Source organism: Ascidiella aspersa, chromosome 1 (assembly GCF_963924565.1).
Source record: "Ascidiella aspersa chromosome 1, kaAscAspe10.2, whole genome shotgun sequence".
Classification (NCBI taxonomy): Eukaryota; Metazoa; Chordata; class Ascidiacea; order Phlebobranchia; family Ascidiidae; genus Ascidiella; species Ascidiella aspersa.
In genome coordinates, this window is record NC_139447.1 from 19,549,637 (window position 1) to 19,575,505 (window position 25,869).

Below are 25,869 nucleotides of genomic sequence, written 5' to 3' on the forward strand. Positions count from 1 at the left end.
CGCGCTATCTTTAAAAGGGGAATATGTAACAAAGTAACAATATCAAAATCATAAGATAATCCATAATAGTATAGCATTTAGATTTTTAGACTAACGATATAAGAAAGCCCATACAGTAATAACCACGATAGAATAAGGTTTACAACCGATTCAATTAAGATATAAATATATCTTAATAAGTCCTTGGATTAATTTTAACTCCAGCCTGCACTTGTTCTTCGTTTATCTTTGTTTATGAGACCTCTCTGATAAGAAGCCTCTCTGATAATCGGTACTGCTAACTTGTGACAGGAGGATATTTTACGGAGGAAAATTATAGCTGTAAACTTTGAATGCCTAAAATATATTTTAGCTGAATGAGTTATACCAATGATTCCCAAACTTTTTGCTAAATGTCTTCGCGGGGCATATTTGCTATTAAGATAAATAACGGCTTTTACTAATCATTGTTACTTTTTGTTATAACTATTATAAATATTTGATAAATGATTAGTCGAAATAGGTGTTCTGGATAAAAAAACTTTCATTTCGTAATCCTCTTCTATTAAAAAAACGTATGACACTTAAAGTAGCACAGGGGTAGGCAACCCCTGGCACGCGTGCCAGTTCTGGCACGCTAGATGATTTTCAGGGCACGCAAAATGATTTAACGCGCACGTTATATCACCTTGACAAAGTTGAAATATTACATCACTACCACATCATTAATATTATTGATACACCACTAACACTAGCGCTAACTAAATAGTTGTACACATTTCCCGTTCGATCTGCAGTATTCGTGTCACAAATTAGTGTCTTTAACTCTTGTATTTAACGTTATTTTTGTGGGCGGGAACTTAAACTTGTTGTTTACGAGGTATCGGCTGAAAATTTTATATATTCCAAAATAGAGGGCTCAGTGTTGTGTTCGTGACAGTTCGTTATTCTTTTTCAGCCGGGTAAAGGCATATTACAAAATTTTAAGCTGGATTAGAATCCTACCACATTGATTTTAGCAGTAAGGAAACGAGCAGTCAAAGTTAAAATTGCAACAAAAGCCATAAATATGTAAGAATAAATATAATAATAATACTTAACCCATCTAAACCCAAACGCCAACTCTCACCCTAACCCAAATATTGTCAACAATATAAACCCAGGGGCGAAAATGTGGTAGGATTTTAGACCAGCACCCAAATGTAATTTATCAAATTAGGTTTAATGGCGTCACCCAAGATACGTAAACTAGATGTTAGATTAGAGTTTATGGTGAAATATTGCCCATGTGCCCTATGAGTGGATTGCTAAATATACATCTTATTTCGCTTACGGAAGTGGGTGAAATACAGGCTGTGGAGTAGGGCCGAAGTCGGATTCGGGTTCAATTTTAGGCCGGAATTGGACTCAGATTCCATTTTTAACCTAGTCCGGAGCCCTGGTTGCCAGTGCAAAAACAAACATAGAAAACTGTATGACGCGAGTTGTTGTTGACATTTTGACATTATTCATAAACTGGCACACAGCATACGAAACGTTGCCGTAAAGATGTTGTTGTCAAACGTAAGCGTTGCTTAAGATGGCCTTTTGTGATAGAAGATTGATATTTTGATTTGGTATAATTTTTGTGAAAAAACACTTTTTTGCAAACGTACGTGCTGCGAAAAAGTGAAATAAACTATGTTGCTTGTTTCTTCAGAAATTCTTGTGAGGGCACCGGGGCTTTGGAGCCGGACCCCCGGAGCCGAGCATTTTTACCGGAGCTGGAGCTGGAGCCGGAGCTCTACGTGAAAATTAAATGGAGCTGGAGCAGGAGCTGGAGCAGTTTTTAAAAAAAAAGCTCCGGCTCCGATGTATTTATAAGATGCTATGCTACTACTAATGGCTGCATTTACATAATCTAGCAGCAACCCTTTACAAAATTAAGAATTGTAGCCTTTTTTGCGCCTCCTTTTTTAACTAACTATGTTGCTGGGGGATTTGACAGCAGACTGAGCAGAGCAATTAGTTGCAACCGATAATATTGACTACTGACTGATCCCATTTGATAGTTTTCACCGGAGCTGGAGGTACTCTATGATAAAAAAGAGCTCCGTAGCTGGAGCCGGAGCTATTTAACATTTACAACTGCTCCAAAGCCCTGGAGGGTACACACTGGCGTTGGTCTAGAATCCCACCACCTTATTCAGTTTTTCTTTTTCTTTGTCTTAGATACGGTAATCAAACGAGTGGACAAAATTGAAATTGCAAAGGAGAAATAAATATGGGAGAATAATAACACTTAAAAAACACTTCATATTTCGTCCAACTGTCTTTGAAAAAGTGCCTATTTTTATAGACGCTTTCTGTTACTAACTGAGATCATAGCACTGACGGAAATCAGAATTTTCGTTTGATTAACCAGGTCTCACCAGCTTACTTAAAAAAAAAACTAAATTTAAAATCTATGCGCGGGCATCTTTAGAGGGCTAAGGGTTTTATGGTCGGTGTTACCCTGGATCCGTCTCTGCCACTAACCTATTTACTAAATGTTCAGCTACTTAACTAGTTACCTCTTACGTGATTTATTAAATGAAGTGACTTTAATACAGAAGATACCACTTAATCTTGTGATACAAAGATCAGCCTATGTTGGGATGACACGAACTTGAATATAAGGAATCAAATAGTCCATTCGGGGGCAGATTTGAATCGTTCCTGTGTGGCACAATATAGACTAGAAGGGGATCTACGTACCACACAAGAAGCTGAAACATCATATAGGTCTACTAGTATGCACAACTGCGACCTGGCCCTTCAGACCAACCATATCGGCACACATATCGTAGTAGCCTACACCGAGAACATTTTAGAGAGTATATCCCCTTCTCATACGAACAGGAAGCAGCAGGCACTATGAGTGCTATATTTGTTTCTTGACGTCCACCCTCTGAATCTGTATAGCTCAATTGGTAGAGTGTCGGCCCCGCTACGATGACGGCAATCGTGAGTTCGAGCCTCACTACAGGCATGTTGGTACTCTGGCTTGCCCTTGTTGGTACTCTGGCTTCGCTAGCACCACATCGTTTGGAATAATTAATTTTGATAGCCCCCAGGCTACCGAATAGTTTTTGATAGCCTCCAGGGTCTACGTATAGTGGATGAATTATTAAGTAAAACATTTCTCTGTATGTTAGTATTAAGTGAATTATTAAGTAAAAGTGCTGTAAACCACCATGTTTGAGTTAAGTTTGGGTTGAATTCATCTCTCTGTATGTTAACTGACTCCGCAGTCATGCCTCCAAGCAAATATTATTCCGACCTTGTCGTAGTGGGTTTACATAGTGGGTTTGCATAGTCTTGCAACACGTCCCGGTTTAGCCAGAACGGTCCCGATTATAAGGCCTTGTCCCGGTGTCCCGCCCGGTTAACAAATTTGTCCCTGAATTTTCAATTTAAGATTTACAAAAAATTAAAAAATGTAAAAACTCTTGAGTTATCCATTTTAGCAATACTTTCTCAAAACTAAGTAAAACTTATTTTTTCATTTTAAGTTGAAAGGACTATCAAGCAGATTGTTTTAACATAGATTATTTTTCCAGTGGGTTATAAGAGATATTTTTCTGAGGGCGAGGTTGCTGGGGTTTGTTTCTTTGTGAGTGGTGGGTATAAAATTCTTTGCTCAAAAAATAATCGCCCTAGTAATAAGTCATAACGGATCAGACGACATTTCGGGATTCTAAATAGCACGTATGAGAAACGTTATTATGACGTTTTAGTTAAAAAAGATTTTTCTGCTGGAAAAACAAAGTGCTCAATACATAGGGTTACCTGCATGTGGTGGTATTTTGTCTTCAACGCGACGCCTAAATTGAAGCAATTGAGCAGAGTTGCTTGGTACACCAAAATCAGGCCATGCAACGTAATGGAATTGATTAATAATTCTTGGACTTTCTGTTGACTGTTAAAAAACAAGACTAATTTATTATATGTTGTCAAGGAATTAAATTCTCACGAAGGTTTGAAATACTCACGAGGGCTAATTGCAAGGTGCGTACGACGTAAAACCCCCTTTTATTGACATTTGTTAGAGACACACTGAAATCGCCGTATTTTGCTTTTCCAAGGTTGCTCCCTGTGCAGCCTGTTTTATCAATTTTGGGCCAATACTGTTCGCATTTAACCTTGGTTTGTTGTTCAACCAGATTAGTTAACTGTCAAACAAATCAAAAATTAAATGCACTGTATCCACATATTCCGCAGCGAATAGGTCCACATTTTATCGACCGATACATTTTATCGACCGATCGTTATTGAGTGCATGTTAGGGTTGTTCAGATTTTGAAATTTTTTGAAAAGTTCAGCTAACCGAAGTTTTTCCCATGGTTTGGACCTTAAAAATAGGATTGACCAAAACAATTTTAAATTTTGCTCATGATTTCGCCCTCCTCAAAGCCCCCAAAGTTTAGCAGTTAAATTATCAAAATGTGGGAATTCCCCTATTGCGAAAACTTGCTTGGCTTTATTGAAACTATCGCCGGTGTTCTTCTACGACTTGCAGGAGGCTAGCGTGATGCTGTGCATCATCAGTGATGTTTGCTGGGTAATCAGTGTTTAACTTGACCATTCTCTCAGCAGCATCATTAACAACTTGACAGTATTTACAAAATGTTCTGCAACTTGGTAGTCTTTATCCTGCAGCCAGTCACAAACTGGAAGCCTCAGCAAGTTGCATTAATGCCCAGAGAGGAAAAAAGAAACCAGGACTCCTAGCCGACTACATTTTCAATTCTGGTGTATTCTGTTTCTTTTGAATGCATTACTGGCAACTCCAGGGGAAATTTACTTGACTTGGGTGTATCCAAACTTTTCTTGCCAATGCCGCTTTCCTATCTTCGTCCATAGTAGGGTGTGAAATGAACATAGAAAACAATGCAGTTTCTGCATTTATGTACCAACGATCAACTTCAGCAGCTTGTTGTTGCAGGATAAAGACTACCAAGTTGGAACATTTTGTAAATACTGTCAAGTTGTTAATGATGCTGCTGAGAGAATGGTCAAGTTAAACACTGATAACTCAGCAAACATCACTGATGATGCACAGCAGCATGCTAGCCTCCTGCAATTCGTAGAAGAACACCGGCAATAGTTTCCAGACTTTAAAAAAACAATCGTTGCAAAATAATTTTTTTAGCTAATTTTCAATCCTTCTTTGTGTTGAATATGTGGATTTGTTGTTGATGTATTACAAATAACATTTTACAATACTATTTGCCATCGTTTAGTAACAATAGAGCCAATTTAGCAAGTTTTCGCAATAGGGGAATTGCCATATTTCGATGATTTAACTGCTAAACTTTGGGGGCTTTGAGGAGGGCGAAATCATGACCCAAATTTAAATTTTTTTTGTCAATCCTAATTTTAAGGTCCAAACCATGGGAAAAACTTCGATTAGCTAAACTTTTCAAAAATTTTCAAAATCTGAACAACCCTAGTGCATGTGAATATAGAAGTAATATATCATGTCCAGGAATGCCCTGTTAAACATCAGTCTTTCATCTATATGCTGTTGCTACCATACATATAGTATACTAAAAAGAAGCTCTTTCGAGACTTTTGCTTTCTGTGCTGTTGAATCGTATAGAAAATAATCTTGTAGCTAAGATTCCTTTTTAGGCACTCTTTAGAGTAAACTTTAGAGCAATATTCAACACAAAATTCAAAACAACCGTAAAACGCTTAAAAAGCTAACATTTCCAGTTATTAAACCGTATATACTATTTAGAGCAAAATCGAAATCAACTTTTTCTAATAAAGCTAATTAAATTGTTGTGCCACTAGTGATTTCGCAAACTATGCTGAAAATATCAGACAATAAACAATTGCACTGTCAAATGCCCGCATATTGGTGTTTTTCAACTTATTTCACCCCTACTGGAAGTTATTTCACAGAAAAAACACAAAAAATGACTTTAGAATTGGATGGTTTCTATCACTAGCGAGCGCACAGACCGACTCAGATGGAGACAGTTTTAACTAACTGTGTTCATCCCTGTAGTCATTTGCACAAATTTTTTTTGTTTAATGTTAGGCATATGGCAAAGACAAGTTTTAGTATACCTATTTTTCAATTTCTCTTGGAAAAAATTAGAACAAGTGTTTCTCAACGGATTTGTATCATTCGGGGTCTACATATCAACCAAAAAAAGTTTCAGCTCATCCGGCCTAGGGAAAGTCCCTATTTCGTATTTTCAAAATGGCCGCCATAAAATACAGGTTTTTGCTGATATCTCAGCTTCTACATCATTTATAAAATATATTATGGTGTTAAAGTATATGTTTTAAGGGTTAAGGAACCATAATAGAGCATTAATAAGTTCATTGAATGATCTCTTTTGTGTTTTTCAAATTGGCCTTTATAAAATATACGTTTTTAACATTTGTGATATTTATTTGGAGGGGAGTAAAAATTACAACTGCATTATTTCTAAAGAAATATTTTCAAAAAACGGTCATGCCGTCAGTGGATTAATATAATACTGCACAGGGGCGTATCCAGAAAATCGAAAATATGTGTCCCGGATTTTCAACTTAGGGAATTTCCCTATTTTCCGTCTGACGTCAATCAATAATGACGCCATAAAATAGTTTCGTGTATGACGTCATAAAATAGTTATTGTAATGACGCCATAAAACATTCAGACACAGCCAATTAAAGTCCAGCAAAAGCGAACCTATAAGACGCAAAACGAACACTTGCGTCGAATCCACTTACGAAAAACTAAACCAAGACGGTGAAATATGTGTGATTTATTTTGGTAAAATCGTGTTTCAACTATCAGCAGCGTAGTTCCCAAGTTGCATTTACGGGACTACGATTAATTACAAGCACGTCTTTCGCCACCTGCAATACTAAACGAAGATCGTTTTTACCGGATGTTATTATGCCACGATTAGCGCAACATCTGCGTCGAGCAGTGTGCCAAGTCAGCTAAAATACAAGCTGCGGTTGAAAGAAAATAAGTTGTGTCAATTATAATATGCTTATAGAGAATAACTTTATCATTACATAAAATGGCGACTTTGAACAGTCACCGTTGGACCACCTTTTTAAGAAAATCTGCTTCAGTGGCAAAAATTCCGTTGTTAACACCAACATCAGTTGTTTTTGCAGACAGCGGACAGCAAAAACATTAGCTGCGCTTAACTCGCTTTTAGCGCGAAAAAGAAGAAAGAATGCTTGACTTCGATCGTGGTCCATTGTCGAATACACCCTTGCTAATCAGCCAACCTGAACGAATAACGAAAGGCGAAAGAGAAAACCTATCTTGCGTTTACGGTTGACCAAACAAAAAACGAAAAATGGCGTTTTGAGTGCGCATCACCAAAATACAATAAAAACATTGCCGCTTCGGTCAGTTTGTTAAACCCTGACGAAAACAAACAAAATGCGATAATATCACTTTCGAAAAGGGGGGTCCGAACCCCCTTGGCCTTTTATATGACCAATATGCTGTCAATCATATTTCAAAGTTAGCTGCATATTCAAAAGCTCTCCGAGTGCATTTTTAGCGGATGCAGCTGCTTATCATACAATGATGACACAAGATGAAAATGTTTTTTCTAAGCTTATCGATACAGTACATAGAGCAACTGAGAAACTCAAGCAAGTATCAAGAATATCAAAGCTCTGGGCTTATATCATGAAACGGTATCACTTGTCAGGCAATATCTAGCCGCAGAACGATTGGGAGCTCCTTCCTCACACAGTAGCATCTTTGCGATGATTTGTTACTGCGATTGCGAAGGAATTGCTCTTGTTTGGAAAACCTTTGTCTCCACAGAACACTCACATTAGCACTTGCTTGTTTTCGAAATGTCCTTTGATGGTGTCATGCTATCCCAAACAACTATACCACCGTAATATTTCCTCTGCAATAGATCTCAGTAGGACATCACAATACCGGTATGAAAAAAATAAACATTTTTTACTTTCGTAAAAGTTTTAATAGGTTTGAGGTGAGTAGCATGGTCCAAGCTTTCTTTCGGATGTTTTGACCAATATGCCATGCTTGTTTGCAATTAACAGAATTTGTTTCGGTTAATGTAGTCAGTCCTGTTGTGAGTGAAGCTATCACAAGAGGATCGCTTCCTGGTATAAAAGGATTGTGAGACGTAAACCATTTAACCATCGTATTAAAACATTCATGGTCTTTCTGTAGACGTATTTTCGCCAAGTCTTTGATTGATATCCTTAGACTAAAACATTTTCATCTTGTGTCATCGTTGTACGATAAACAGCTGCATCCACTGAAAAATGGACTCGAAGAGCTTTCGAATATGCAGCTCCCATTAAAATATGAGTGACAGTATGCGGGCCATATAAAAGGCCAAGTGCATCTTTCAAACCTGAACACGCCATTATTATAAGTCTAATACAAGCCAAAAAGCTCTTCAGGAGATGAAATCCTCCGAGTCTGACGACAACTGGCAGTGCCTTTCTTTAACTATCTGGATTGCTTTAATTCACAATGGCTGATCGAAGGTTATTATTACGCGAATATTATGTGAACAGCTAGATATACATTTGCTGAGTGTAGAATAAACTGTTAACATGTCATTTGGATCATTAATAATGATATAACTCAATCGTCGTATGATACTTGTGCATATATCCAGACCAGTTAGGATGACTTGTGCTGGCCTCAAGTACATTAGTTAGCTTAATTCAGCCATACAAGATTTGTTGTTTTAAATGGAATCTCCTTTTTTCATATCTATAATTTGTTTGATTGGAATATACGGGTGCATCTAAAATATAGGATCGCAAGGATCGCTAGGTTCGCTAGGATCGCTCGCTAGGATTGCTAGGATCGCTCGCTAGGATCGCAAGGATCGCAAGGATCGCAAGGATCGCAAGGATCGCAAGGATCGCAAGGATCGCAAGGATCGCAAGGATCGCTAGGATCGTCGCTAGGATTCGCGCTTTGCGTGCACCATTTTTCGATTTTAGCTTGTAACACATCGCTAGGATCGCTAGGATCGCTAGAATCGCTATGATCGCTAGGATCGCTCGCTAGGATCGCTAGGATCGCAAGGATCGCAACGATCGCAAGGATCGCTAGGATCGCTAGGATCGCTCGGTAGGATCGCTCGCTATAATCACAAGGATCGCTAGGATGGCTCGCTAGGATGGCTTGCTAGGATCGCTAGGATCGCTAAGATCGCTAGGATCACTAGGATCACTAGGATCGCTAGGATCGCTAGGATCGCTAGGATCGCAAGGATCGCAAGGATCGCAACGATCGCAACGATCGCAAGGATCGCAAGGATCGCAAGGATCGCTAGGATCGCTAGGATCGCTAGGCCGATCCTAGCGAGCGATCCTAGCGAACGATCCTAGCGATCCTAGCGAGCGATCCTAGCGAGCAATCCTAGCGAGCAATCCTAGCGATCCTTGCGATCGTTGCGATCCTAGCGATCCTGTATACTTTAGATGCACCGGAATATACGGTACCTAACTGAAAGTAGGCCATTTTTCGCAGCCTTATTTAAAGCATAAAAAAGGTCAAGCGAAACAACACGTGCATAAAAACCCTTCATTTTACTGATTATACTAAATGGAAAACAAATTTGACCTAAATAGCTAGTTTTAAATACAGATATTACAAAAACCGACAATCTGAAATCTAAATAAAAAATACTGAATTCTATCTGGTGGGGAATCCCCGCACGGCTAACTAATATTTAAAATGCTCTATTTGGGATCTCTAACCCTCAAAACATTTATTTTAATGCCTAATCTCTTTCATAAATGATGTAGAAGCTAAGATATGAGAAAAAAACACCTGCATTTTATGGCGACCATTTTGAATATCCAAAATGGAGTCTTTTCCCCAGGACGGACGAGCTGGAACTTTTTTTGGTTGATATGTAGACCAGTGCTCTCACTTTTAGGGATTTAGTTCCAAATTGGAACTTTTAGCCCCTTTTAGGGACAAATCTGGGGATTTTGATGATCTAGGGATTTTTGGGGGATTTTTCGCCATTTTTTGCAAATCGTATTGTATGATTTGTTAACTAGTAAATGTTAACCGAATTGCAATTTTGAAAAAAACAGGTTCAGAATATTCTACTTGTTTCTGTTCATTTGGAAGTTTATTTAAAATTTTAAAGGGTAACTGAAACTGCTTAGCGGCGTTTGAATTTGTTAAGTTTCGTGTGCTATGTGTTAGACCGGTTTGAGAGGAGCCGCAGTGCGTTGTGAGGCACGAGTTTAGTATGTTGAGCTTATAAAAGTTTATTCAACCCAAGAGTGTTCTAATTGACACTTTCGTTCTGACTTCAACTTTAAGGTGCGTATCTAACTAGCGAGCCGCCACAAAACGTTCTGGTGATTAGAATTCTATTAGTTGATAAACGAACAACCAGTTTCAACTTATAGAGAGACGAAACAATCAACGCTGTAACAGCACAAGTTGATAGCAAAGAAGAGTTAGTGTTCAAGTGGATAGCAGTCTTTAAGTAGCTACAGACAAACCAATTGCTGACCGCAGTGATAATGGGAAAAAAGCCATTTAGCATTTAACACTTTGGTGTGAGTTAGCGTTGCTTGACATAGGCCAACGTGGTCCAACTTCTTTTCATCGCGGGCCAAAAACAAGTTGTTTTTTGTCTTGCGGGCTAATGTTTTTAAATAGAGATTCTTAGGCTTATTGCTGGCAAATAAACATAGTCTACTTTGGCCCGCGGGCTTGTACTTGGACCACACTGACATAGGCAATAATACTGTCACATAAGCAGAAACATCATTAAACATACGGTAAAAACAAAAGCTCTTAGTCGGTAATAAATCATGCCCTCTACAGCGTCTTATATGAAACTTTCTAAAATGGCTGTTTTGCGAACTTATAAGTTATAACGAGCAGGGCGGATATTCCGATAGCTGTTATAGCCTATATAGACAAGATAGTTTTATCATATCAGGAGACAAGGGTGAAGGAAATCTGGAGATAGATGCTAAGGGTGAAAAAAATTAAGAAGCAATGATCTAAATTAAAAGTTTTGTTAAATTCGCAGATTTTTCGCGCTTTGCGTGCACCATTTTTCCCAGTCTTATAACACTCGATTTCATTTGCGCACAAGTTCGACGATAGCAGCAAGCTTCTGGAGCTTATATGCATGCGACGATGTTTTGTGACGTCTTACTAACCATTTCGTGCCCCGACCAAACGTAAATCGTCGACCCTCTTCTGGTACGCATGTATAGTCTACGTTATGTAGCCCGTAAAATATATGCAAGAAATATCGTGGCCCGCGATGCCGTCAACCTTGGACCACCCTGAGCTACACAATGCAGTTATCTTTTTTAAATATGGGAATATCTAAAGCTCACTTTTAGCATGTAAACAAGGTTAATTTGTATATATATATATATTTGTACCCCTACTATATTTTAGCTAATGTGATATTATAATAGTATAACGCGCTAATTTATGGTTTGGGGATTTTTCATGCCATCTAGGGATTCTTTGATATAGCTTTAGGAATTTTCTGGTTTTCATTTGTGAGAGCCCTGATTTAGACCCCAAATGATACAAATCCGTTGAGAAACACTTGTTTCTAAATTTTTCCAAGATTGGTAATTTTTTCCCCAAAATAAGGATACTATTTGTGATTATTGCTTTTCAAGTCTTCTAACCGTCATGACAATAAATGTTTGCAATTTGCGCCGTATTCCATTCCCCGATTCGAAGACTGGTATGTTAGTTAACTTAGTTCACGATTTTAGCTTGTAACACTCGAAGCATCAAACACGAGAAAGTTGGTTGAGGTGGCTGTGGTATGCTTATTGTTTAGCCAATGTTTTTTTGGGCAGGTTAAACTGGTTAGTGCTGTAGTAGTGCGTTGAACTAACATGCATTTACCAAGTAAAAGGGGTTTCCATGATAAATTTAGATATATTCGTTAATCAATCAAGCTATTCTTACTATCAGTCTATTGTTATTTTTCGAAGTTAGTGAAAATATTGCATGAACTTCTATAAAATAATTCTTTGCAATTTCTCACGGATTAACAATCTATATACAGAACAGAACTGAATACCGGTATGCCAGTGATTTCCAAATTGTGTGCCGCGGCACACTAGTGTGCCTCGAGAAATTGTCAAGTGTACCATGAAGCTTTTTTTAATTTCGGAATCAAGAGTATAGTAAAAAATATAAGATATTTTTAGTATGCCGCGAGGCAAAATAGTTTGGGAACCACTGGAATAAGCTAAAGTTGTAATAAAAGTCAAGAAGATGCTGCGTCCTGTAGTTGTTTCACAAAATATTAGTTTCTCTGTTAAGATGGAAGATTTCAGTTCTGTAGCTATAATATTCTTCTAAATGCCTGATTTTTAGCCCAAGTTACAAGCTTGCATACTAAATAGAGTTCCAGGCGATATTCAATTGCCTTTGTAAAACCACAGGCGGGATTATATGTAAAAAATAACCAAAGAGTGATGTTAAGATAACACTGAAATACACCTATTTTTAAATGAAATAACTTAAAAAAATAGTTGGTTGTTTAAACAGGTGTTGATCGCTAATCGCTTTTCATCGTGTTGTTGTTTTCGTTTTTCTGGCATTTTTTTTTTCTTTGTGTGTTTTCGATATATTGCACGACTCTAGTTGTGGAATTCATCCAATTAATTTAACTTTTTAGTTAATCTTTAATGAGCACAAAACACCTTACGAAAAATGCCTTATCATAGTGTTAAGGCGCCTATGCCTAATACGTAGTAGCTTTTTTAATGTCCTAAGTAGTAAAACTCGCTTTCAGACAGGAAGCCAATCGTCGTGCTTTAATTCGTCCAATGAATGCGGTTTTTAAATACAAACGAAATCAGTAACCAATAAGACAGTACGCCACGGTCAACAAATTAACTTACCGAACTATTATAGGAACAGTGGCGTATTCATCGGCGTTAACTTTTTCAACAGTCTTATTCAAATAAACGTGTTACCTACAATTAGTAAATCAGCCAGCAACACAAGTAGTTATCAATATTAAACTAACTGTAGCATTAGCAGCAGTAAACAACAACCGTGTGACGTAATAGGCGTAATTGTTGTAAGATAATTAGCGGATTTTAAGCAAAACTTGGCAGGTGACGTAACACTCCCCCCAAAATGTGGGAACTGGGAGACACATTTTAACTTCATAGTCACACGCAATTTAGTCGGAAACTTATTGTCTCGGTTTCGCATGAAGCTGGCGAAAGCGAGCTTCTCACCAAGGCTGGGTCTCGTTATCGTCAGCTTCCACAATTAGACACAATTTCGCGATTAGTTTTTGGAGTTCCCCGGAGCTCGTTCGTACTAGGACCTTTCGAACCTCGCCAGCGGCGTCAGGAATAGCTTCGATTACCCTTGCAATCGGCCATCGACAGCGTACTTGATTTTCATCGTATAGCATCACGTCGTCCCTTTTTAGGTTCCTTTTCTTGTCGTGCCACTTGGAGCGCGTCGCGATCACTGGAAGGTTTTCGCGCCGCCCACGTCTCCAAAACCTATCAGATAGATATTGAATTTTGTCGCCACCTTCTTAGAGTGTAGCAATCTAGTCTTTGTGTCACTGCGGGTGCAAGGTTTGGGCTTATGGGAACAAGAGGCCTAGAATTGATGATCGCTTCTACTTCGACAATAAATGTCAGAAGAACCTCGTTAGTCAGTGTTTGGGAGTTTGCCAGGGAAGTCAAAAGACGACGAACTGATCTTATGATTCGTTCCCACGCACCACCCATGTGGCTCGCACCAAGTGGGTTGAAAGTCCATTCAACGTTTTTTTTGTGCAAGAATTTAGTGCCTGAAGATTTTCCCGCAGGATACGTTCAGCGCCGACGAAGTTTGTACCGTTTTCACTGTGGATGTGAGCAGGCGAACCGCGACGTCCAATAAACCGACGAAGAGCGGCAATGAAAGAATCAGTTGACAAGTCGTGCGCCAATTCCAAATGCACGGCGCGTGTAGTTGAGGCACGTGAATAAACATCCGTAGCGTTTGACCTGGCTTCTTCCTTGTTCCAACATTAGGGGACCAAAGTAATCGATGCCATTGCTTGGAAATGGTGGTTCGCTCGCGTTATGGCGTGCGGTTGGTAGTTCCGCTATCTTTTGCTGTCCAAGACTGGCGTTGCGTCTGCGAGACATTTCCCAAGTACACGCCGGACTGCAACACTGCCCTTAGTTATCCAGTACTTTTGACGCAACGAAGTCCACGTGTGGCCAATTCCAGAGTGTCCAACAATATTGTGATGTTGCCTTATTATTAATTCTGTTAAATGAGAATGTTGCGGAAAAATCGATGAGTGCTTGAAATCGTAATCGATGTTGGCTTTATCAAGGCGTCCTCCTAGCCTCATCACACCGTTGCTTAGAATAGGGTTGAAGCCATCGCGGACAATTTTTTTTCTTGACGGCACCGTTTTGTAGTTTGCAAATCAAGGGCCCAAAACATTTCCCTTGCTTGTAGGTTGTCAGTGAAACTTCAGCCGCTTGTAATTCGACAAGCGTTAATCCTCCTCGCCGAACAGAACCCGGCGTATCTTGATTTAAGTGCCGTCGCAGATATGTTTTGAAGCGAGTTAACCAGGACACTGCTTTTAGTAGCCGATGTAAGGATGGGAAGTGATCGATCAGTTTGTCAGTAGCAGCCTTCGTTATTGCTGCCGTCGGAGATGACTTTACTACCGTTTGGTTTAAAGGCTTTAGATCACTTGGTATGTCAGGACATTCAACTATTTTGGGGGGCCACTTTTCTACAGGTTGACGAAGAAAGGTGGGACCATTGAGCCACTAGTAGCATGTAGCCAGCTGTGAAGCAGTTAAGCCACGGGAGGCTTCGTCGGCAGGATTAAGCTCTGTCGGGACATACCTCCAGCTCGATGCGTCGATCAGTCGGTCAATTTCTGCCAGTCGGTTCGCAACAAAATAAAGAAAACGTTTTTTTTTGCGTTAAAGATGGTCTGTAGCACTGCCGTCGAGTCGCCCCAGAAGGTGGAGCTCACAATCGGAATGTCCAACTCTTTTCTCATTAAACGGTCCAGCTTGACAGCGAGCACCGCAGCAGTCAATCCTAGCCTCGGAATAGTTTTTGTGTTTAAAGGTGCCAGTCGAGATTTTCCTATCAGAAAGTGGCAGCTGGTGACACCTCGGTTATCGGTCACGCGCAGGTAGGACACAGCTCCATAGGCATTTTTAGATGCATCGGCAAAATGATGCAATTCTGTTCACAAAGGAGTCGGCTTAAAGCAACGGGCAATCGAAACGTTATTCAACAGAGTTGAGCTTGCAAGCCAATCCGTGCCACTGTTCGGCGTCTTGTTCAGATATGGGTTCGTCCCATCCCAACTGCTGTTTGCACAGGGCTCGTAGCTGCAGCTTGGCTTCTAATACAACAGCTGCGACAAACCCGACCGGGTCGTAAAGGGAACTGACAGTCGAAAGAATTCCTCTTCTCGTGATCGACCTTGTCGGTAAATCTACGTTATTCGTCGTTCTTAACGTTCCAATGAACTCCCAGAATACGTTGGTGCGTCCCTTCGTTTGAATGATGAATAGTTGCAGTCTGTCTAGGCTCTATCCCCTTAGGGAATCTCTTTCAAAACGCGCGGGCTATTGGAAAGCCATTTCGTCAAACTGAATCCGCATCTTTGCAAGCGAGCACGAAATTGCCTTGAAACGACAACAACAGTCGCTTCAGATGAAGAAGTAACCAGGCAATCGTCGACGTAAAAAAACGGTTCACAATGTTAGTAACGGTGGGAGAAAAGTCACTTCCTAATTCTCTATTGGTTTGTTTCAGGGCAAACGCAGCACAACTAGGCGAATACGTCGCACCGAACAAATGAACCCGCATTAAGGCGGTATAGGCTGTATGTCCAAGTTACCATTAGGCCACCAAAGAAACCTTAAGGCGTCACGGTCGCGGGCGCCACGAACACTTGATGAAACATTGACTCGATGTCAGCCACTAAAGCAATTTGTTTCGTCCGGAATCGAGTCAACACACATCGTCCAGGTTGTTTGCAAGATCAGGCCCTTGCATTATAGCGCCATTTAAAGAAATTCCTTTGCTTTTTGCGGCGCAGTCAAAAACCACGCGGAGCATATCGGGTTTATGTGGGTTAAAAACGGGATGGTGAGGTAGATACCACGTAAGGTAGTCAGTTTCAAGTTTCTCTTCTAGTATTTGCTCAGCATACCCTTTACTTATGTAATTCACAGTAGTTTCGAGTATTTCATGCTCATTGCTTTATTGGAGGAGAATCATTTTCTTAGGCTGCGCAAGCGCCTTTCAGCCATCACGCGACTACTTGGCAGATGTGGTGTCTAGAAGCGCCACGGTAACGGAATTTGAAAGTGCCCATCAAATAGTTGTACAAATGTTTGCATAATTTGACGTGCAGTCCTGTCTTCTCTGGATGTTAGCATGTCAAGCACCGAAGTCCCATCACCGAAATCTCTCTTCCACAAACATTCAATTTCTTTTTGAAACATAACACGTGCGACTCTTGTATTGCACCTTAAGTTACCACATTGCGATTCATTTAGTGCAGGATTAAACAGTGTCCATTCGAATGGTGTCATAACCACGTCCGGTTCGTTTTCACTTCCGTGTCGAACGCTTTCGAACCGAAATGATGCTTGGGACAGCTGCGCGAATCAAAAGCGTCACTGATCCATGTTTAACTTGTGGAAAAGTCAGATCTAGAAGATGTGGTAGTTTAAACTTGCTTCATCAGGAACCTTGTTTGGTTAGACCGGAATCTTATCCACGGATAAACAGCGATACAGCTTTATGTTCTTCTGTTTTCAATTGGGGCTGAGATTATCCGTTCGGTTTTCGGGTGCATTATGCAGAAGTGTGTGGTGGGATTTTCCAAGGCAACCTTCCACTCCACATACGGATTGGTATGGACAACTGTTACATCTGTGACCAGATGTCAGGCATTTAAAGCATCAATTATTTAAAGCAGTTAAGTTTCGACGCTCCCTGACAGATGTTATTGAACGGGCGAAAGGGTGGTCGTTTTTACAAGCAGGTCAATGTAATCGCGCTGACACTTTTTCGGTTGCTGTTACATTGTAGGCGATAGTTCTTCCGAGGGTCGTCCCTACACTTCCGAAACACAACTTCTCCTCCATACAGGCTGTTTGCAACACGCGAACGGTGAAGAACGAATTCTACGAATTCAGAAATCTAGCTTGGCGCCTTGTGTCCTCAAGAACCTTTGCTGAGTTTTCTACCCACTTTACTTGCAAGGAGTGTGGTAACTTATATATTATTTGCCTCATTGTATCGAGTGAGTTGAGGCTGGCGAATTCTTGGATTTGTTCCAACGAACAGCGACACATTTCCAACAAATCGGCAAATTCGGCCAAACTTTCAGCGTTGCCGGGTTTAACTGTTTGACAGCGTTTTAAACGTTTTTCACATGCATTCGCTATGATATGTGACTGCCTATAGTCGTAGTGCAACATCTGGCGTGCCCTCGTGTATCCTCCAAATTTTTCCTTGCTATAAATCTCGAGTTTGTTAGCAATTACAGGTTCACAGTACTGTAAAAGGCATACGAGTCGCGATTCTTCGGAGTTTGCCCTAGGGTGAACATGTGATTCAATTGCCCTAACGAAGGACCAGTATAAATGCGGATCGCCGTTAAACGTTTTTACTGCCGGTTGTGGTAGAACTATGAGCTGTTGCAGAAATTCGTCATGGCATTGCGGTTACGAGACAGAATGTGTAAACTGAGAAGGCGGTATAAAAGTCGGTGCGGTATGGACGGCAGGTGACGAGAATATGCTTGGCTTGGTGTCCATTGGGACATTAGTTGTGTTAGAAAGGGTAACTAATTAATTTGTGCTTGGGCACGATGAGCTGGGGTAGATAGTTACAGGCTGTGGTACCTGAGTTACAATTCTGGAATAACTTTGTGGACCTAACGGTTGTGCTTGCTGAATCGCTGGGTGTCCGTTGGGACATTGGTTGTGTTAGAAAGGGTAACTAATTGATTTTTGCTTGGGCACGATGAGCTGGCGTAGATAGTTACAGGCTGTGGTACCTGAGTTACAATTCTGGAATAACTTTGTGGACCTAACGGTTGTGCTTGCTGAATCGTACTGTGGGGAGAAAACTGTGACATGGGTAAAAAATCGTTTGGCAAAGCTCATTGGGTTGTCACTGGTTGGACAAAGTAGAAACTCGATTCTCAGGAGGTATAGGGACGTCATAAATATAGGTGATGTTTCTAAGCTGCAAATGGGGTGTGGAAGTCATCATATTGTTATTTGAGGGTATATTAGAAACGTAATTCTTACTCACCGACGCCTTGTCCCATGCCCGAAAAACAGCTTCGGCTAATTCTAGAGCACGATTTGGTTCTCTTTGCTCTAGTTCCACCTTTTCTCGAGCTCGTTCAGCCTCTCGTTCCGCCTTCAACTGCGCTTCCGCTATACGAACAGCTGCTTGACGTTGTAGGATCCTCGCCCTCTCAACGGAGACACGGGCGGCAATTCGCTGATTACGGACTGAACTTGTGGTCGACACAGAACTTAAAACATCGTCATCTCGTGACGTGTTGCTACAAAAGGGATCAAAACTTATTTCATCCTGTTTAACTCTTTGAAACCACTGATCAACCCTTTGGGAAAATTGCTGCATTGCCTTAATGTTTAATTTTCGGTTGACAGCAATTTCTGGGGACTGCCTTTCCAGTTCAAAGTACGATTGTTGCACTGATTAAAACTCTTTATCGTCCTGATTTAACTGAACCCTTAGTTTTTCAGCATTCAAGGGATTTGACATAAGTTTCTCAGACTGTAACCGACTCTGCTGCAACTTGTACATGTAACACGAGATGTTAAGTTCCGCGTTTGGATCTGACGTAGATGCTGCGGGGCTTTCCATCATCAACGGTATCGGTATCCAAATCGCAGTCTTCTAAGTTTCCAATAGTTCGAAACAGCGTTAAGGCGCCGACGTCGTAATACGTAGTAGCTTTTTTACTGTCCTAACTAGTAAAATTCGCTTTTAGACAAGAAGCCAATCGTCGTGCTTTAATGCGTCCAATGAATGCGGTTTCTAAATACAAACGAAATCAGTAACCAATAAGACAGTACGCCACGGTCAACAATTTAACAATTAACTTTCCGAAGGAACAGTGGCGTAATCATCGGCGTTGACATTTTCAACAGTCTTGTTCAAATAAACGAGCAACACAAGTAGTTAACAATAATAAGACTAACTGTAGCATTAGCAGAGTAAACAACAGCCGTGTGACGTAATAGGCGTAATTGTTGTAAGACAGGGTTGGGCAAGGTGCGGCCCGCGGGCCACATGCGGCCCTTTTCCATTTTTTGTGCGGCCCTTCACCTACTTCCAGCTATTTTTCCCTACATAAGGCTCTGAGTGTGCACCATGTTGGGACTTTTGCTCTATCAGTTTCCTGTTTAAAGTGCGATGTAATCCAGTGGTTTCCAGCGCATGGGTCGCGACCCAAAGTTGGGTCGCCTGATTATTTTTTTGGGTCGCTTGTTTTCAGGCATATTGTATCTTTGGCGAAAAAATAACCACATCCAAAATTCAAAACGTAAAGAGATCACAAAACTGGAAAATATAAACACAAGTCATGAAGCTTCTTGTAAAACTACTTTACAATTCCAGACGTTGCGTTACTCTGCCATCTGTCACTGACCATTGTGACGTAATATTCCTATTGTAGTTAAAACCTCTAGGAACCAATTGTTTTAACGTTAATTTGTGGTAAGGCGTAGCGTGTTATTCTACAAAACTACATAAACTACGTTAAAGTAAGCATCTGGAGTTTTTGCCATGCCAGTTTAAGGTTTGCCTGCAAATAAAAGCAGCGTTAGGTTGCAGAATTAACTACATTTTAGTTAATTAAGTGGCAAACGATCGTACAATGAAGCGTTTTCAAAACTTGGTTTCACAGAACTAGACGGAAAACCATAATGTGTGGTATGTCTGAAAACTCTCTCGACAGAATCAATGAAAAAACAAACAAATTGGAACGCCACTTAGAAAACATCACCCTAACTGTGTGAATAAGCCTGTTGAATTTTTTGAGAGCAAATTGAAATCGATTCAAGGACAAAGAAGTATTATGACAGCATTTACAGCACAAAATAAATTAGCTGTTTACTCGTCGTATGTTGCGTCTTATCAAATTGCTAAGCAGAAAAAACGTCAAAGAATTGGTGAGGATTTGTTAATGCCAGTTATGAAAGAAGTACCGGTAGTAAGAAGAATGATTGGTGAGAAGGAAAGTGAAAAGTTAAATGCAATCTCTTTGTCAAACAGCACAGTGAAAAGACGCATAGTAGACATGGCTGATGATGTTCTTGAGCAGATTCTTATCCACGTGAATGGGTCTTCCTTTTATTCCATTCAATTGGATGAATCCACCGATATCGAAGGTTTAACCCAGATTTCGGTCTTTATTCGCTTTATCAACAAGGAGGTTGTATCAGAAGATTTGCTATTTTGCAAACCGCTAAAATTACACACCAAGGGTAAAGATATTTTTCAATTGTTTGATGATTTCTGCACGGAATATTCCATTCCTTAGGATAAATGTGCTGGCATTTCCACCGATGGTGCAGCAGCTTGTACACTGTACAGGCATCGAGTCTGGTGTGGTAAAACGCATCAAGACAAAGCCCCAAATGCTGTATGGACTCATTGCTTTCTCCACAGAGAGGCCATTGCTGCAAAAAAGCTGTCCCAAGAGCTGCACGAAGTGTTGAAGGATATTGTGAAGTGTGTAAACTTTATCAAAGCAAGGCCACTAAATCGGCGTTTGTTTTCGTCTTTGTGCACTGACATGGACTCTGATTATCAAGCATTGTTGCTGCACACAGAAGTGTGGTGGTTGTCACGAGCAGGGCCGGATTAACCAATAGGCTAATAAGCCTTAGGCCCTAGAAAAATTCGGCCCTAAATTTTTTAAGGTTGAATTTTTTAAGGCTGATAGTGATACAGATCCAGTACAGTTTTTGCTTAAAAACGAATGACTGAGTCTAGTCAATATGTGCCTTGTGTGTGGGTAGATAAATAAATCGTTTAATTTATGCTGCAAACGATTTACGTTCTGTGCTATCACTTTTAAGGGCAACACACAAAAAATAAACATAGTATTAAGACCAATGACACAATAGTACAGATTAAGATCAAAATCGTTTAAATAGGACCTAAATCTGTCAAAATACGTCCTAAGTTCATCGTAATATTGCCTAAATGACCAAAATAACGCCTCAAACTGTAGGGTTTAGGCCTGACCCTGGCGATTTAGGTCTTATTCTGACGGGTTTTGGACTTATTTCAATTTAGACGGTACTACGATTATTAGGTATTGGTTCATTTTGGTCTTATTCAGAAGTGTGTTTTATTGCGACGTTGATGTTGTTCTTATTTCGGTATTATGGCTGGAGTCTCTTTTAAGCATAGATAGTGATATTGTTAGAGGTTTGAATGGCGATGGCACCATTCATAAGGTTGATTCACACTAGACGCGTCTGGCGTAAACGTAAAACGTTTTTAAAATTTCGGTTGCGGAAGTTGAAACAGTTCAACTTTGACGCTTTCGGTTAGGAGCGAGGAAATTGGCAATCCTTTAAGTGTTAACTGGACGACGTTATAGAGTTTTGCGCCAGACGCTAACGCTAGAAGCAAAACATGTTCAGTGGGAACCAACCTATGCGTATGCTAGCTGTAGGGAAGAAAATTTTAATTTTAAATATAGGCTACATTGTAAGGGGAGATGTTGGACCAGTGGATCATAGGGACCAGTGACTCGGGAGCTTTTTTCCTATTTCCATTTAAAATAGATATTTGAATATTTGAGACAATAAAACGATTTTTGAGGCAAAAACTAAAATTTATGTCATCGAATTTGTATTTTGTTCTGAAATCTAGCACAGGGTTTCTCAACCGTGGCCCTCGGCCCACGCAGAGTTCATTGGGGTGCATATAGGCACACCTCTCTAGCTAGGTCGTAGTTTGCCAAATCCAAGTACACAAGTGTCTTTACGTATTGTAACTCATTTTTCTGACACGTTCTTTGATTTACTCGCAAGTAGGGATGTTCAAAGTAGAATATCATATCCATGGCTCATATTTTTAACTCTTTGAACCATATAAAAATGCAAACAATTTTCGCGCTTTGCACGAGTCGTCTTGTTTTATTTTCAACTATACATGTTGCTTTTAAGGAAGTCTTTTAAGACCAAAGGCCGTGCGCATGAAAAGTGGAAACTATTTGTAGCATGGGACTTTCTAAAATCAAAGTTTCTGCCAATTAATCTACATAATCTTTTCTGTGATAAATTTTGCGTTGTTTTATAATTTTAATTTTGTGTGTGCGCAATGCGTCACGTCTTCTTGTAAATTGAAAGGCAATTTAAACCAAACAAACGCAATTTCTTTAATTTTTTTGGTATAAAATAGATATTTGTATTCATTTGCATAAAACAGTTAGGTCCGACCGATTCAGAGTGCTCAAGCACCACACGTTTTTTTTTAACAATTTTTTTGGTTATATGCACAGCGTATTTGGCAAATAATAGTAACGCATTATTAAAATAAAAATCTAGGAATCATCTCGGCGAATGTAGAGTGACAAAACAGAGTCGAATACAAAAAATACCTCGGCGGAGTCCCAAAACAAGCTTTGCAATGACTAACTAAGTTAGTTTAATTTAAAATGACTGATTTTTTAGATAATTAGAAAGTAGGTGTATTTAACTTTTCTCTGCTTACATTGTGAGTTAAATGCTGTGGTATGCTAAAGGGTAGATTAAACTTCACGTTACGACCCCTAAATCCTATTTTACAACGCAAACAAAACCTGCAAGATGCAAAAACGTCAAAAGTGACCAACTGGTCCAACGACACCTAATTACATGTTTTTATATTATGTTTCTGTTATTTTGCAGAAAAACTTTAATTTCTCATGTATGCATTTTTACTACTTTTTGTAACTTCGTTTGCAAAATTAGGCCCTTCCCTGTTTAATAGCCTTAGGCCTACAGTACCCTTAATCCGGCTCTGGTCACGAGGTCGTGTCCTGAAGCGAGTTAGTGATTTGCGAGAGGAGATTGCTATCTTCCTGAGGCAACAGAACTGTGTGCGATTAGCCGAGAAATTTTTGCAAGACGATTTTAACCCCGAAGTTGCTTACCTTGCCGATATATTTGACTCTCTGAATTCTCTAAATTTATCAATGCAAGGCAATGGCTTTACGGTGATTGATCACGCAGCCAAAGTTTCTGCTTAGCACAAAAAAATCATACTCTGGAGAAGTTATGTCGCCAGAGATGAGTACGATATGTTTCCTCAGCTAACGCAATATATTTGTGGCAAGGAAGTTGTTATTAAGCAAACCATAATAGGACACCTGGAACAGCTTGCCAAAAAGTTTGTGCACTACTATGGTGAATATCTAACACCTAATAGCCAAAATGATTGGATAATTGATCCATTTTCTGGAAAAGATCTGCCTCACAGTTTATGCACATAACGACAGAAGCAGCAAATCGTATTTCTTTTGCGTCCTTCAAAGACAAATACCCGAAAGATTCCGCAAATATTCACTTTTGGGCTTCCATGTACAAAGTGTATTCCACAGTTTCAAAATTAGTGATTAAAAAACTGATTCCGTTTACAACAACTTGGCTCTGTGAGACTGGATTTAGCGCCATGTGTGCATTGAAAACTAAACAGCGAAACCGGCTGGAAGTTGAAGCCGACATGTGGCTATGCCTAAGCAAAATTACGCCCCGATTTCAAAAACTCGCTGACAGCAAGCGAGCGCAGCTATCTCATTAGTGATTTGATAAATAAATTATTTTCAGAAAAGTTACTGCTTTTGTAGTGCTCTTTGTTTGCAACGCAATCTCGTGTGGCTTTTAATTTAAAATATTACGACAATTTGCTTGGGTGGCAAGATTTTACCGAACTGAATTTGTTTTTTAAATGGGTCGCCTTAAAAACGTGTTGGGAACCACTGATGTAACCCATAGGCTAGACCTCTACACTAATGCAGTTGAAACAATATTCATTCATTGTGTCACGTTGTTGTGATAAAGAATTTGCAACACTTGTCTAGTACAATAATTACACTTGTAGTACAATCAATAATTCCACTTTGTAGTACAATCGAGACATAACAGAATTTTTGCCACGCATATTGACTGAGATGTTATGTTTAACAGCTGGTTTTGAATTAAGGCTGTTAACTAAATTGAACTGAGCCGATTCGTACGAGAAAGGCGTCATTGGAATTGTAGGAAAAATTATTTCCGAATACACAAGTAGACAGACAAAAACAGTCGTAGTTGCAGGCAGCCTAGTAGATCAACAGTTTTTCTAGTAAAAGCTGAAAATATGAGTTAGTGTTTATCTGATGTGCGGCCCTCCTGCAAGCATTACATTTCCTAACTGGCCCTTGTGTTAAAATGGTTGCCCACCCATGATTATTAGCAAATTTTAAGCAAAACTTGGCGGGTGACGTACACATGAATGTAGAAACGTTTTTCAAATCCAAAATGGTGACTTTATATACACTTTCCAAAATGACACAAATCAGTTGAGAAACACTTGTTTCTAATTTTTTTCACAGAGAAAGCATAAAAGAATACTATATTAAAAAACTAATATTGATGTTTTGCCGCTAAACTCTGCAGGTGTTTTATAATTTTATTGCTGGCCACATATATATTTACATTTTAACAACATTTTTGGTAATGTATACTTTTTCGTACAGAAACTAATTATGTCTATTCGTGTGGCAAAATATGTATTTCTATAAAAAATTAAGTTTTATACATGTTTTATAAACAACGTAAACATCGTTTCCTAAATAAGTTTAAAAATTACTGTAATAAACAAATATTAGACAGCAAACGTGCAAAAAATAAATAAATTATCCTAAATACAAATTAACTGTCTTAAAGTTCCATTGCACTACTTTTGTACCCTGCATTTTGTTGTTGCGCTCTCTAGACTCTAGTACGTTATGACCGTAATGTGAACCCTTTATTCCGACGCTGATGAATAACAAAATTTCCACAAAAAAACAAGAATACAACATTAACAGTTAGTATACCACTAACAACTAAAACTACGCCATTAAATACTTGCCATTATTATGACCAAAGAGTTTTGCTCCCAAACCATCTGCCAAAAATGATTAATAGTTTCCTGCTTTGGACCTTGACAAGCAATCCATTTATTTTCAGTTAGATACCCCTAAAGAAATAAACAAGCTTTATTTCGATCGTGTAGGTATATATCAAATAATAAACTGCATGCGCAAAACATGTTGTACATATTAAAGTAGAGGGCATCCAACCTGTGGCACACGATCACATGTAACCCGGTAAACGTTGTACTTCGGTAGATTATTATGCTAGTCAGAAAAGTAACTATCTTTTGCTAGTATTGTCTAGTGTTTGGCAGTTGCTATATGAAAAATAACAAGTAGACCAGGGGTTCCCAACCTGTGGGCCATGGCCACCTAGGGGAAATTTATAAAAAAATATTTTTTTAGTTTATTATCTCTAAGTCTAATACTTAACTATAACAAAAGAAATGAATTAAAATTTAATGAACTCTTGTAGCCATAAGCAGAGACGACAACCTGATTAAGCTTTGAGAAAGATGTGGTCAAACTAAGCAATTCGTACCCTAAGCCTAATAGTCCGGGAGCTAGAAGAGATTTAAATAACATGTCGAGAATAAAAAAAAAAGACTATTTAGATTAGAGCATAGAAGGGCTCCACATGGACCCCCAAAAGGCCGGTCTTAAGCTATGAATTTGGTGCGTTAGGAAAGGGGGGCTGTTAAA

The 25,869-nt window shown here is 39.5% G+C and overlaps 1 protein-coding gene and 1 pseudogene across 1 annotated transcript in view; both read right to left on the bottom strand.

Moving 5' to 3' along the window:
• The window catches only part of LOC146168183 (receptor-type tyrosine-protein phosphatase epsilon-like), a 110,167-nt gene that overhangs the window by 26,343 nt on the left and 57,955 nt on the right, over positions 1-25,869 (bottom strand). Inside the window, exons 8-10 of the mRNA XM_083386186.1 lie at positions 25,164-25,271; positions 3,993-4,172; positions 3,790-3,919 (exon numbers count right to left, since the gene is read on the bottom strand). Of these exons, the coding sequence (XP_083242312.1) occupies positions 3,790-3,919; positions 3,993-4,172; positions 25,164-25,271 (418 nt within the window). The remainder of the gene's footprint in view (positions 1-3,789; positions 3,920-3,992; positions 4,173-25,163; positions 25,272-25,869) is intronic.
• On the bottom strand, positions 15,272-18,911 carry LOC146168184 (uncharacterized; annotated as a pseudogene).